This window comes from Lucilia cuprina, chromosome 4 (assembly GCF_022045245.1).
Source record: "Lucilia cuprina isolate Lc7/37 chromosome 4, ASM2204524v1, whole genome shotgun sequence".
NCBI classification, from domain to species: Eukaryota; Metazoa; Arthropoda; class Insecta; order Diptera; family Calliphoridae; genus Lucilia; species Lucilia cuprina.
In genome coordinates, this window is record NC_060952.1 from 43,259,291 (window position 1) to 43,274,958 (window position 15,668).

The 15,668-nt window shown below is 29.5% G+C and overlaps 1 protein-coding gene across 1 annotated transcript; it reads right to left on the reverse strand.

Annotated features, from left to right (window-relative positions):
• Nucleotides 1-2,195: 2,195 nt before the first annotated feature.
• On the reverse strand, nucleotides 2,196-3,907 carry LOC111679883 (protein tailless). Its single transcript, XM_023441485.2, has 2 exons — nucleotides 3,670-3,907; nucleotides 2,196-3,451 (listed from the first exon to the last, which is right to left on the reverse strand). Exons 1-2 carry the CDS (start codon nucleotides 3,743-3,745, stop codon nucleotides 2,196-2,198), a joined length of 1,332 nt encoding a protein of 443 aa, XP_023297253.2. The 5' UTR covers nucleotides 3,746-3,907.
• Nucleotides 3,908-15,668: the final 11,761 nt, after the last annotated feature.

A 15,668-nucleotide genomic window follows, 5' to 3' on the forward strand; every position in this document is an offset into this window, starting at 1 on the left:
TTTTTTAATTTTATAGTTTTTTCTTTAACAAAATATACAATGTGTGGTAAAACTTAAATTTTTTTAAGCCTCATTTAACGGTGACTAAAACTTGTAAAATTATGTATAAATTTTATTTATATTAATGAAAATCCTAACAACACAGTAAAAAATCGTTATTTCATATTCACTTATTTCATACATCACTTGGTAATAAATGTTCATTAGCATCCACATTATTTTATTTAGCTGAAAAGGTTATTTATTACTAGTAAAGAACAAAAAAAAGTTGGATTTGTATAGTCCAATTGTTTATGGCGTTCATTTAAAAAACAAACAGGACGTTCGTGGATCGAGCCCTGCTAAATACCGTTTATTTTTTTAATGACATTCATTTATATATATATTTTTTTTTGTAAAAATCCGTTCTCAAAATTACAAAAGCAAAATGTTAATGGAGCATCAAGTAAGCGGCTGGAGTAAGAAACATAGAAGACAACTGAATGCCTGGGTTCAAATCCCGGCTAAGGATTTTTTTTAATTTTTGCTTTCTACATATAAAGTCGGCCCAAAACAACCAGCTAGCATATAACATATTTGTAGTAACTACTTATTTCGCAAAGTTTTTGTAATCAAATAAGTAACTATTTATTAATTCAAATAATTCTCTCAAAATTAAAATTTAAAAAATAAAAATATATTTTACTTTGGTTCAGAGTTCGAATGGCAATCGATAGACATAAAATATTTTTTGAGTCATCAACGAAAAATTTGAGTTGCTCTATATGTGTGAAACAAGGAAACACAAATTAAAGAGGAATTGAGAGAATCCCAAGATTCGTTAACATAGAATCCTGCGAGTACACAGAAATTAATCAAAATAAAATAATAAAACAAGTAATAGCCTTATATTGGGCTATGACGAATCTTATATAGGTTTCCATCATCTAACCGTATGCCATAAATCGTAAGCTAAAGTTGACCTTTTATGTGGATCGATCCTCGTGAAATTTGGTTAATAGAATTTAACTTGTAATAAACTTGCTTATATCGAATTTAATCGCTATACTCCTATTTTTAATGTAGTAATGGCTGTTAAAGTTTTCTTTAGAGGGGTGTTGAGTTCACTCAAAAAGACCTTTAACATTTATCACCACTTAAAAAGTAGCAATAAATGCTTTTTAAAAGCGAAAATAATCCATTTTTTAATATTAGATATATTTTTTTTGTACTGAACTTTTTTGAATTAAACCAATTTTATTTAAGTTAATTGATAAATGCGTGTAATTTATTTATGTTGATATTATTTGAGTCAAATTTACTTCCTAATAACTTAAAAAAACATAAAAATTACTTCCTTAGAATGACTTCAGGTGAATTCAATTAGAAATCAAATAAAAGATACATCCCTCTGACAAGCCTGTGTCAAAATCATAACTTCTTCAGGTCCTTTTCAGTACTTCCATGAAGTAAATTCTATTTCTTTTCACTTCTTTGTGAGCTCTTTTTTTGTTGAGAAGCTCATATAATATTCGAAGTACACTTTAGTTTGTATTTATTTGGCTGCCGAAATAACATAATAATTTTATATTACGTTGAAAAATCATAATAATGGTTGAATACAATATAATTTTTTTATTAAATTCATCTAGAATTCGATCGTATATCCCATTTTAGTCCAACTTTAAAACAAATAAATAGAATGCGTATTAAATTTATGTTTTAAAAACTTTTTGTTTTATATTTGTTTTCCTTTCATTTGTTTAATAATAACTATTTTTATACATATTTACATTTTATACTTATACTAAGTTTAATAATTTCAAAACTGAAAAATATTTTCTTTAACTTATAACAAAAATTTGTAACTTTTGCTAAAACTAATATTTGTTAAATACTAAAATTATAATACATGTCAATATAATGATGTATTTGTATGTAAGATCACTTGGCAGTATTATTGTTTTCTTTTTTCTAATTAAATTGATCAAGGCTCATGTAAGATTTTTATATAAAAAAGGCAATTAAATCATTTAAACATGATCGCGTACAACTATAGCGTGTATCCACATCAAAACTTTGAGTATTGTCCAAATATCACAGTTACCAGAACTTAACACTTTATCCAAAACACTTTAACAATCAACGAGGGGAGTACTTCAAGTGCCCACCTTTTCACTGGTATTTAATGCCGACGGCATTTCAATGATGACGATTTAAATTTTTCGTTGACTGTACATATCCGAGATAAGTCTGACAATGGTAATGTCACCAATAGTCTTGCGGAAGAACAATTCTTCAATGGCGAATGCTGAAACTTTATTCATCAGTGATAGAACACTCATGATGGTTTGGAAGCGCATGGGCTGAGTAGGATGTGTGCGAGCAATGTAGGTTATTAAGGCGGCACGACTTTCATCGTGTAAAGCAGCAACACGATTGTTTTCGATAAGACCACGAGATTCAGCAGATACACTGGAATTGGGACTGCCATTGCTGTTGCTCAAGGAAGAATTGATGAGATCATCGGTAGATGAGGACATGGATTTGCGGAAAAGTGTGATGGCTCTGATGTATTCGTATTCATTGCTATCAATGTTGAGATGGCACAATTGATTGAGAACTTCTTGGAAGGCATGTACTTCACGTGAAACCAAAGCAGTGATATCACGATTGGTGTTCTCGGATTCATAGATGAAAAGCAATTGAGTGAAGTTCATTGGCATGAGGTATTGAGCCATTGCTAAGATGAAGAATTCTTTCCAGGAATCCTCGAGAAGTTGCAATTGATCAGGCATTGGTAGTTCTGTGAATGAACGCATATTCTTAATCCAATTAACATTCTTGAAAAGATGTTCAGCTGCTGTTTCCTTGATGTGTTCGGCAGCCATTAGTGGTGGGGTGGGAGGCAAGACACGGGTGGCAGCCAAGGCATTCATATAAGCAGCGCTGGGTGAAAAGAAACCGGGATGAGGCTGATGATGTGGATGATGAGGTACACGTGAAACGGAAAGATCCAAAACAGGTGGTTGGAAGGCACCAGCCAAACTGGGATGTAAATGATGAGAGCCGGGAATGGGCATTGGTAATCCGGGGAAGCCAGTCAAGGCAGCTGTGTTCATGAGAAGTTCAGTGGGAATTTGGGGCATTTCAGGGCCTCCCATCATGGCATCTTTGTACATGGCCATATGACGGCGTAAAGTTGAATTGCGAGGACCACGTTCATGTTGCACAGCATCCTTATTCATGCCAACTTCAAAGCATTTGCGCAAACGACAAGCACGGCATTGATTGCGGTGTGTCTTGTCCACTACACAGAGTCCTTGTTTTTGTGATTTGCATACATATTGACGGGAACGACGAATGGAGCGTTTAAAGAATCCAGCACAACCATCACAGGCATAAATGCCGTAATGTTTACCGGAACTGTGATCACGGCAAACTTTGCAGGGCACATGATAAAGAATGCGACCTAAAATAAAAATGGGGGAAAATAATTATTAGTATGGTTTTGCAAATTATATTTAGGGGAAGTAGTTATTAAAAACCAGCGGGTGGTTTTAAGGCGGAAATTATATACTTTGTGCCATTTGTAGGTTTGTATTCATAGCTTTTGAGGGGCGTATAATTGTGCTTTTCTTGGCCAAAATATGTAATTAAGGTTATTTTAGGATTTTATCGAATACTTACTTGATTGAGCAGGAGATAATCTAACGGAGTTGTATTTTTGTTCCATGATATCAGGAGATCCTTCTGAGGTTTGCATGTTGCTGTTATTTATGTGATTGATAATGATGATAGTTAATCCTTTAATGTTTGTGTAATGAATTTGTTTATAACAAATTCTAAATTGTGTTTTTTTATAAAGTTTCGTAAATATATTTCAATTCACTATGATTTTTAATATTGTTAATTTTGTAGCTTTGTTAGTGAGCTGTTCTATGTGTGTTTACTCTATGAGATCTGAATTGTTTGTGATGCTAACTCACCACCCGACTCGTCCTTTAATAGTCCTTGTGCGCAAATTTGCTCATAGTTAGAGCATCATTCATCAAACATCATAAATTCGATCATCCCCGTTTACCTACCTCTTCTAACAACGTTCATTGGTTCGTTTTTTGCCAAAAAGGGTGTGCTTTCTCTCTTTCTTGCACTCTCTCTTGCCTTGCAACACCCTTGCTGGTACACACGCATACATTTCTTGGCTCTCTTGTGAGATCCTTTGTTAATAGGCGTTTGTATGTGTGCGTGTGTGTACCTCTAACACACCATTGCAAATATCATCCTTTCATTGAGTTTCGTGTTTTATGACATCTCTTTATGGTGGTTTACCTGTTTTGTTACTCTCGATTCTTTACTTTAATGAACGAACACGACATTTGTCTTTTTGTTCATCAAAAGAAAATTGAGTATGTGTTAGCATTGATTTTATGGCATTGCCATTATTAATTGTTTCCATATTTTGGAAATTTCTTTTGCACATTACAGGTAATTCAAATATTGTCCCTTTTATCTGGGGATGCTCTAATTATGTTGCGCTTGTATTGTTCTTGTGATATAGTTTCTCTTTGTTAAACTAGTTCAAGTATTATATTTAGTAATCATGCATTGTTTTATGTTAATTGCTCTCTTTTTTACTGGCATTCATAGTTAGTTAAATATGATTTTACTAGGAATTATTGTATTCTCTGAATTGATATATTAATTTTCTTTGTTGGGGTTATCCAATTTATTTACATACAGGCATACATATGAAGGAATATGTACATACATATGTATATTTATATGTAAATGAAGTATTTTTGACATCGTTTTAGACTGGAAATTATTTTTATAAGGACAATTGTTGTTTTTAGGAAAAATATAATTTTTGTTATTCATATTTCTAGACATGAGATTAAAATTAATTGATTTGTGTTGTAACTATTATATGAAATTGTAGAAATTTTAAAAACATTTTGAATTTATTATAAATTTATTAATTTAACTACGTTTAAAAAAATAATGAAGCTAAATGACTATTATTTTTATTATTGTCCAGAAAACAACTTAAATTTTGTCAGCATATCTGCTAAATTTAAAATTCTCGAATATTTCGCTGACTCCTGCAATAAAATATTTTATAAAAAGGAAAATTAAAAAAAAATATTGTCATACCAATCTTGTATAAGAAAATTATAATTAGAAAACATATACATAAAACCTTTGAACAATTTGATATATTCGCAACATATTCTTAAATTATGTTTTCAGATTCCATTATATGAAATTTGCAGCAGTCATATGTAAAACTACCAACTTCTGTCGAAGTTAGAAAGGATTTTAGTCAATTATATTATTTTAAAGGCGTAAATTTAAAAGGGATTTAGCAAATAAATAGCTCTCATGAACCAGATGGCATACGGACACTGGTCTTGAAGAAGTGACGGTATTAAACACTTCCCAAAATTCCTTATTTTGGAAGCTTGCTAACGTAATGTCGATTCCTATCAAATACTTAGAGTCCAGATAAGTTGTGGATCTGAATATTACCAAAGGTACGATACGAGATTTCCAGGAGAAAGTTTATTACTCCATTCACCGCTATAGCGAAAGTAAATTGGTGGATCTGGTGGAAAATTTGAAGAGTGTGACATGGTGGAAATCTATTAAATATTAATTTCATTAGGTATTTTCTCGAGTTTTCTCAGAGATCACTTTATATAAGTTGTTACAGATGGAACTTCATTAAACAAGTTCAAGATAAATTTTTGTTTGGGTATATCTACATATGTAATCAGAAAGTCTTCATGCTCTGGACACGAGAATATACTGTGATGTTCGTTGGACTTTACAATTTGTTTTGTTCTTTTAAAATTGACATCTCTTATATTTGGCCGAAAATGGAATACACTTCTCAAATATGGACCGGAACTTGCGTATAAGAGAGAGTAGACACTTTTTGACAATTTATTTCCTAATTTTTTAATCCTTTTTTAGGAAAGAATGTGATGCATTTATTAAAAATTTTTAAAATTTTATTAAATAAAATAACTCAACACAAGTAGTTTTATGTTGTTAATATTAATGCCGTCGGCATTTTAAAAACTGATATAACTTTTGTTAAGAATATAATTAAACAGATAATTATTTACTTAGTTTGCTAATAACAAAAAATCATGAAGACATAATTGATCTTTTGGGGATCACTGAATAGGGAGTGATATTAATTCTTATGAACCTACATATGTATATATTATGCGATTAAGTAATTATGTAAGATATTCTATTGATTTATATTAAAATCTTAACGACAAATATCAAATACAAATTTTTGGAAAAGGAGTGATATCACTTCTTACTGACTACTATAACTTTAATATAAAGCCTGTCAGCCTTGACAAATCTAGGAATGTTACTCCAAAATTAAAGTCCACTAAAAGCCTGCTTACTTGTCATACTAACATATGCATGTAGCTCTGAGCTGATATGCATGTAGCTCTGAGCTGATCGTTAGTAAAGATTTTGCAGCAAACGCTTAACTACTACAAGCCTGTAAGTCCAACTTAGAATAGATATGCACCGGCTAGTTGCTAGATCCATGAGCTTAAGCTGCTCATACTCGTGAGTGTGCGTGCACGCATGCCTGAGAAGATCCGTGCTGGTATTAAAGCGAAATGCTTAACTTTCTCCATATTTAATCGTCATAAATCGCCCGATTAAGTATTACAATTTAAATCAACGAATTTGTTAGAGATATATTTAATACTAAATAAATTCTACATATTTTTCGCTTTAAAGGCTAACGTGTTAAGAAGACATGGCGTATAGATCATGCCAGAACAGGATTTTAATTTTGCACTGCAGATTCAATTTGAATTTAAAAAGATTTAAATTAATTAAGTACTTCTTTGGAATTAAGATAGAATTTTAAGATGTTTTCTTGTATAGATTGTTTAAGATGTATTATAAGATCATTTCTGAAGTTAGTTTAATATGAAATTAGTAAGTTAAACTGAATTTATAAAGCATAACTTCGTTTACTGAGCAGATACATTAAGATTTAACAAGGTCATATTTAATTCGTACACTTAATAAAACATATTTTGAGGATTTATATTGGTATAAGATAAATAGTTAAAGAGCTTAGTTGATATCACTAATTTTTAAGCTATCACAAGTTTGAAAGCTAGTTTATCACTCCCTGCCTATATCTGTCGTGAAACCAATGCTTAAATATTATCTAGTATTTCTTGTACACTTTTAAATTGAAGTTGAAATCTTACACATAAAAATCATAATTGTAAACTTGGGATCTTGCAACAGTGACTTCTTAACTGCCGTAAATCAGCAAGTCTCGTCGTTTTATTGTCCAAAAACTTAAATTAATTTACTTTTTCATATATTCTCTATAGTATTTCATATTTGTATATATTTTAATATCAATTCTCGATATTTGGGTCTAATTTCTAAAGAGGATAGTAAAACACAGAGTTTTACTATCCTCTTTTTATATTCGGCTGAATCCGTTTGCCCTATATTGTATTACTGTACCCGTAATCCTGTCCGTAGCGTCTTTGTGGTTTTATCCAGCGTATCATTATTCTCAGACTCAGTTTGAGCTCGCTTCACATTCGCTACTTCGTTGCCGACTACTACTCGAGTCACCTAATGATGAAAACCTTACATATGAAAAAATGGGTCAAAGTATTCTTCAATTCAATACAGTCAGGTATTTAAAATTTTCAGCTTCTGGTTGATGGTCTTAAATATATAACTTCAATTTAGAGTTATCACTGATATTTGTTCTAATCTTCCGTTTGAACTTTACATTCAATCTGGGATCAGTGTTTCAAAATTCAAGATATATTATTTATCTGATATGCGATCAGACACGTCCGATGATTGTGTATAGCATTTCAATTTTCCGGTATACATTGATTTTTGATCGGTTTGCCTAAAGTTATGAGCCGTGATATTTATGTGGTTTATAATTAATTATAAAATTTTAAAATATTTCAAAATACTTTCACTACTAAAAAGACTAGAATGCCATTCGAACTTTGGTCAATAAAACGCTTGACATGATATTTAAAAATACTAATGATAGAACAATAAAAAAACTGACAAAAGGGTCTTATTAGAATTAAAATTGTAACAAATTGAAGATTCAAGAAGAACCCTCAACATTTGAATTAAACCAGGGGTGGTTCGCATCACTCCTTTTTGTTTAATATAAAATAGCAGTTAGAGTGGGTGAATAGTTGATGTTCAATTTTGAACAATCCACCACCTTAATTTAAAACTAACAAGCGTTTATTTTACCAACTAATTTGATCACACACTGCATGGGAATTTTTGATGAAACTAGAAAAAGTTGCGTGATGCAATGTTTAATAAAAAGGACAAGATCATTATTTATCAGACTCGTAGCAAAGAGATGAAATGTGATGGGAAGTAGAAAAGTTTTGTTACAGATGACATGACATTTTGATATTCAAATATTAACATTGTGAATAGTTTTACTGAGATGTATGTAAGGTGGGTGTAATTTAATTACACATAAATAATTACTCATCATCATCAGAGGGGTCATCTGAATTAATCAAACGTGGGAATTTTATAAAAATTCTCATAATACAGAAGATGCTGCATTGAATGCTAAAAGAAATTTGAATTGTGTCTGATTATTCAAAAATATAAATTTGTTTTAGTTTATGTTTTATTTCCCCTAAATACTTCCGCTTTTTAATGGTACTTTTAATATATTTTTTAGTTATTCACTAAATGGATTAAAAACCCTAGTAAAGGGATTAAGGGATTTAATCCACCGCAACTAAAGTTAGTACATATACTAAAGGTTGTACTAACTTTAGTCGTTCTATTCACAAAATCAGTAGCTTGGTTTGGTTTGTTTGAAAGTGTATGCGCCAGGTAATCATTTCAGTACCTGCGCCCACATTTCTGAAATGAAAAGTTTTTATTACATTTGCCTTAAAACTCATAAATGTCAATGAAATATTATTTTATTACTTTATGTTTTTTTTTTTGCAAATTCCCAGAATTTTACAATAAAATGACTTTTTTAGAAAACTCTTTAGTAATTAGAGCAATTTTGAAGGACAGCGAAAAAACTGTAGACTTTAAATTTACAAAGAAATTAAATTAGCATCTGCTCTGGATGATTTTGACCTGATTTCATCTTTTTAAGTGCAAATAAAAAGTAATTATTTTAAATGTATATATGTATGTGTTTAGTATTTACATATGTTTGTGTGTATTAGTATCTGTTGACTGACTACTAAATTGTGTTGTATGCCAACAGTGGTTTTAATCTTGAATTATGGAGTTCTTGGTCTGCAAATAATTTCATGATCTGGAATGTTTAATCGACCAAGACGTGATGTTCAGAATATTTTGATATAACCCATATAAAAAATAAATAATGTTGTCATTTAAAGTGGAGTAATTTAAAACATAAACAAATATATCAAGCTGGTCCCCGCGTCTTTGAAAAATGATATTAGCGGTTGTTCAACACAACTACTGTTTGAAAAGGCTTGTTTAAAAATATTCCTTATCTTACGTAATTTATCGGTATTTATGACACAAAAATTATATCATTTGACGCAAATACTTACCATGATCGCTTTCAAATGAGGAGTTAAAGAAATACTTAACGCGTTCGCCTACTTAGACAAAAAGAAAGTCATTGCTAGCCTCTTTATAAGTAATGCTGACGGTATGTAATTATCATTGAATTGTAAGTTGTTGGGTAAGTACAAGTCATTTCAAAGCATTTGTAGGGTCTATAATATATTATCGTGTGGTTACAGATAGTCAAACTGATTATTTTATAGCATGATTTTTGTTAACAGACTTTGTTATATTTTGTCAAATGGATCGTATGGGTTTTTGTAGTGTAGTTAACAGCTCTTTAAATACTTTTAATAAATATTTTTGGATAATTACCATTTTCTTCTTGAGATGTAAATAAATTTTGTTTCTACCATTTATCAAAACTTATTCCAAAATTCGAACGAATGAAATCATTTGAGAGACGAAATGCAAAATTAAAATTGTTTAAAGTTGATTTCATTTGACAAATGTCAATACATAGGTATTAGAAAATACACATTTAAAACATTACTGCCATTGAATGGGAAACATAAAATAACTAAAAAATTCTTAGAAATTCAAATATTTTAGCATGTACCAACAACAAACACTCTTAATGTTATATAGAATCTAATTTGCATATACATACATATGTATCTACTCTTGTACATATGTGCAAATTAAATTTTTATGATTTCTTTAAAAAAATCAAAATGTACCCTTTTTAGTGTTTTTTACGCTGAAATTTTATTCAAAATTTGTGCAGATTTTATGACAGTAGTGTAATAAAAAACAACTATCAGCTTGACCTATATTTATTTTGTATACCTGTACCAAAAGTGAAGGCGTTCTTGACTATTTGACGGATGTATACTAATTTTAGTATAAGGATTAGCGGTGGATTAGATATTTAATCTCTTGACTAAGTCGAGAAGTTAAAAAACTAAAGAATATAGTAAATTTATTTTGTTGTAAAAAGAGAGGAAGTAAATTAAATTTAGTTAGTATATGTACTAATACATACTTACTTGAGGAAGAAGTTTAATTAATATGTATTTTAAGTTAATTGCTTTTAGTTTTTGAAATCGTTCTCAATTGATTTTTAATTAGTCAATTAGCAATAAAAACTAAAAATTAGTTGCTAGATAGTTTGATTACACTTACGCCTATTGTGTACACTTTAATCAGAGCCTCATGTGGGAATCGAAATCACCACCTTCGGTCTACACTGACCACAAACTTATCGGATGACAGAATTAAAAAACTAAATTTCAAATTATAGCCTAGGAAAATAGGTAAAATCTATGAGTAAAAATTAAAATAAATTAAAAATTTCTAAATTGGTCGGAAACGTGTAAATATCTTATACATGAGTCCATGCTCCACAAAAAACATACATTTGCACATTTTAGTTTCTCTATTAATAAGGTTCAAAAGTTTATCAGTCGCATTAACTTCTTATAGAAACTTTAATTTGGGTTTATCAGCCGTAACTTCTTTAAGAAACCTAAACTAAATTTGAATTGATTTGACATTAAAGAATTGAAATTGACAAAAAAAAAATAAACGAATCTTCTTCAAAAAAGAAGAGGATGGCAGAAAATTTTAAATTCAAACTTATACCACTTGCAGAATATCTAAAATGCTTAGGTTTTGTCTCTTACGGAAAGGCACCTTTACTCTTTTAATTCTAATTTTTGAGAAGTTATTCAGTAGTATCATTAAACATATTAATAATTAATCGGTGCCTATTTTAAGACAACATGACTGATACATACGATTTTTCAAAGCTGAGTTTAACACTCTTTTAAATGCATTCCAGTCATTACGTGGGTAATGCTAGATTCGATAAAGCATTTAATGGAACGATTCGATTAAGAAAAATAATTATATTTTTTTTAATTTAATGCTAATGAAATCGTCAATTAATTAGTCGATATACTTAACTACTCCCATGTATGGATAAGATATTCTTAATCAATATAAACTTATTCTTACAGGATCGAAATTTTAAAAAATGCAATTGACAATAAAATAATGTTGCCGAAATAATCAAATTTTAATCAACAACTGATTTGTCGCTTCATGATTGTCGTTTCATGTAAAAAGTGTATTTTGAATTAAATTTTGACTGCTATTATTTGAAATTCTTCTGTTTTGTATAAAGTATTAACTTTATTAACTTGAATTGAATTTTTATGGAAATTTTCTTTTAGTCCTAGTTTCCGAAATTGTGTAATATTTTAAATACGAAATTTATGAAAATTTTTAGTATTTTTATTTAATATCTCAAATCCGGGCCAATATTTATAGAGTTGTTTGATAACACTGTAAACTAGAGGATACCTTGGATGTCCTGTTGCGATATTGAAAATTGTACTTTTATAATTTAACTTTAAGTTAAGTTAAAAGTTTTTGAATTCATTTTGAATATACCAATTGGGTAATGATAATGATACCAATTGGGTAATAATTTGATTTTATTAATATGTAAAAATAACAAAGAACATTTGAATTTATTCCAAAATATTTCAGTGCATTTTTACGGATTTCCAATATTAATCGAATATAATTATTGTTTATTATTGTTATAAGGATAAAACAAAAAATTACAATATAGTTATAATGCAATAATTGTTAACATGATTATAATATTTATATTATCGTGTTGAATTTAGGTCCAGTTTTACAAAATAACAGAGAACAAGTTTTAAAATTTGCAGAGGGGAATTAGTAGTATATTACCTTTATAAGCAAACGTATCAAGCACTATTCAATTCTCCAAAACATTAATTATCATTTGCGAATAGAATTTGTAGCTTATTATCTAATGTCTAATAAGCAATTATCAAAATCTAATAAATGTATTTTCTCCTTCAAAATTTTTTGAAAAGGATTTATAATTTAAGCAATAAGTTCGATTTTGTTGAAATTGTATAAAGAATTTATATAGAAAGTATAAAGAATTTATTATAAATTTATAACAATTTTGCAAATATGAAATGAAAATTTTTTAATTCCAATTATGTGGAAGAAAAAAATACAAATTTAGGAACTAATGATATAAACATTTTTTTTATATGGAAAACATATTTATATTTTTTAAGATCAAGTATATCCAGTAGTTTGACGAAGAGTCAAAGTAACCGAAAACACAGTGATTTCCAATAACTAATTTCTCTAATTTTTCACGGATGTGCTTTGGTGACCCCGTTATAAGCGAGAGAGTGGACGCCTAAAAAACAAATTTAAGCTTTTTGTCTGTCTGTTTGAAATCTATGGGGTGACGATTGATTGACTTCTTCGTAAAAAAAGCATAAAACACAATAGTCAATATCCCTATTTAAAGATTATATTCTATTCTTAATATAATGCACCGTCTTCGCTAGTGCAATCCTCTTATTTTACAGACTAATACCATTGTTTGCATGTATTTGTATGTATGTAATTTTGTATGTACATCCAAATTCATCTTAGTTTTACATTCACAAAAACTAAAACGGATTAAATCGCTAATCCACCACAGGAGTTATACTAACTTTAGTACGTATACTAAATACTAAACTGACTCCTATGTTGAACTCATTAAATTTATGTACCTGAAATACATACATAAATACATCTTATATTCTACAATTATTTAACATGAATGTTTATGTCGAACATGAAATCGAAATAACCCTATATACAAATGACTTTATGTTACAGTTTTTTTTTTCAAACATTTCCATTATAAAAATATGTTAGAAAGGATAATAATTTCAAGGAATTCCTTAAAAATCATAAAAAATGTCAAAAATTTGAACTAGTTTTTCGTATTAATTATTGAAAAATGCTCTAGTTTTACTTTCAAAAATAATTTCGAAGAAAATTCGAAGAAATTCATGACACAGGTACTATTTGTTCGCAAATTGTGAGTGGCTGAAATAATTATTATGATTTACTATGTATGCACGTATCTATGTAAGTAGTTGTAGTAGTCTGTCCTTAAACGGTAGGAGTATGTAATTATCATGTTGGAAAACACATTTAGCACCTTTTTTGTTTTGTGCCCAAAGAAAACAAGCCAATAATTACACTCGCATACATACATACACACACAAACAATTGTATCCTTGTATTTTGTTCATTTGTCCTGGTTAGTCACTGTTTTAAAAGTGTGACCAAGCATACACATACACAGGTATGCATGTGTATGTCTTGCTGTGTTCGTTTGTGTGTTTAACTGCATACATGCTGTTTTAAACAATCATTACCGTTTTTGTTTCGTTGTTTCTACTTGTTAGACGAGCCATTGTTTGGTCATTTTCATACTTATACTATTGTCTGTTTAATTGTATTTACTGTTGTTGTGTTTAATATTTATACTAATTTTTATAACCCTTTCTTTTTGTTTTTTTTTGCTGTTACAATTTCTTTACAAAAGGGTTAAATTATGAACCAAAATAAATTGAACGGATTTATACAAATTGTATGTACACATTACACTTGAATACAATAGATAAGACGCCAAACACTAATTGCCTTTAGTAAATAGATTTAGCATAATAATTTTGTAGTTGTGAAAAGGGTTTTTAAAATAATTTTAATATAAATACTAGCTTTTTTAAAAAAAGCTAGTATTTATATTTAAAAAATTCAAAACCATAATACTGTCTATAAAAAGCTGGTAAAAACTGATAATATTAATATATGTACCGAAATAGTTTCCTCTAGGATAGCAGGTCTTACTACATAAAATTCAACAAAATATTCCTAGATCTGTTGTACGCTCCTTTACATGGAACATTTTGGTTTAAAAAAGTTTGTAGAAATTTCAAAAATTAACTGTTTTGATATAATTTCTACGAATGCTGGCAATCGCTAAAAAGGGTTTTAGAGTTTTTCGATCCTTTTGAAATTCGCTCATCTAAGCGGAATTGCACTAACATACTAAAATATTACTTACTAATTGTAAGGAAGCTGCTCGTCCTGCACTCGTCAAGATCTTTTCTACTCACTGTATAATTACTACAAGTGACCCCAGCAAAATCTTTACTTGCTCGGTAAGTAATATAGGAGAAAGGTGAAAATTCTTACTTTTTTGGTGAATAAGTACTTCTTTTTGTTCGACGATGACCAAAATATAACTTTTTAGAAATCTGCTTACTCGACTTTTCCGGATTTAAAACTGGTTTTACAGTTATTTTTTATGTTTGCTAGTCTATTCTCTTACTCCATTAAAAAGTAATTTTATCATTCTATCTGGAATTGTTTCCACACATATGTAAATATCAACATTTTCTTGAAAAAAACGTCCAATATCTTATTCCTTATTAGATATACGCTACAGACAATTGACTACAAATAGTCAATCAAGTAATAAGTATATGAAATAACTACATTTCCTTCAATACTCATTACCAATTTTTCCAAATATTTTACTCGGACCTTATGGAATTCTCGTTGTGAACGATTTTACCTTCTTCAGCCGATACACCCCATTGCCTTGTGACACATTTCCTCTTCGCTTCAGCATATTTGCATCTGCCATTAGCAACTCTGTAGAAGAAAAGCTAACTTCTTGTGACATAGAATTTATGTTCATGGGCGAATACCGAGAAAAGTTTAATACTTACATGACTTAATCCTTTTCTGAATCGCGCAATATGCCTGGATTATAGCTATATGTATATTGCTCTTGTTTATTATTGCTATTAAAGTATTGGTAGCATCTCGATCTGATGGAATTTTATTTGGTTGGCTAAAATCATGGTCATCCGGTAAACAGCCCTTTTGTTAGTTGCTGATCATCCCCTCGCTCTTAGCGGTACAGTGAAATAACTTAAAAATAGAATAACTTCCCATGAAAAAATTCAACAAATCTAATTTCTTAAAAAAAATAGCTTAAAATATTAAGTATTGGAAATATTCCCAATAATTGGGAGTTTCGGAATTCTAAACATTTGAGTCCCAAAAAATAAGAAATAGCTCCCATTGAAACGAATCCCAAAAAATATGAAATAATTCCCAAGTCGAAGAATTTATTTGCGTAAAATATCTATACCATATAATACCCTACACCATGAGTATATTTTTAAAATTTTTACTTT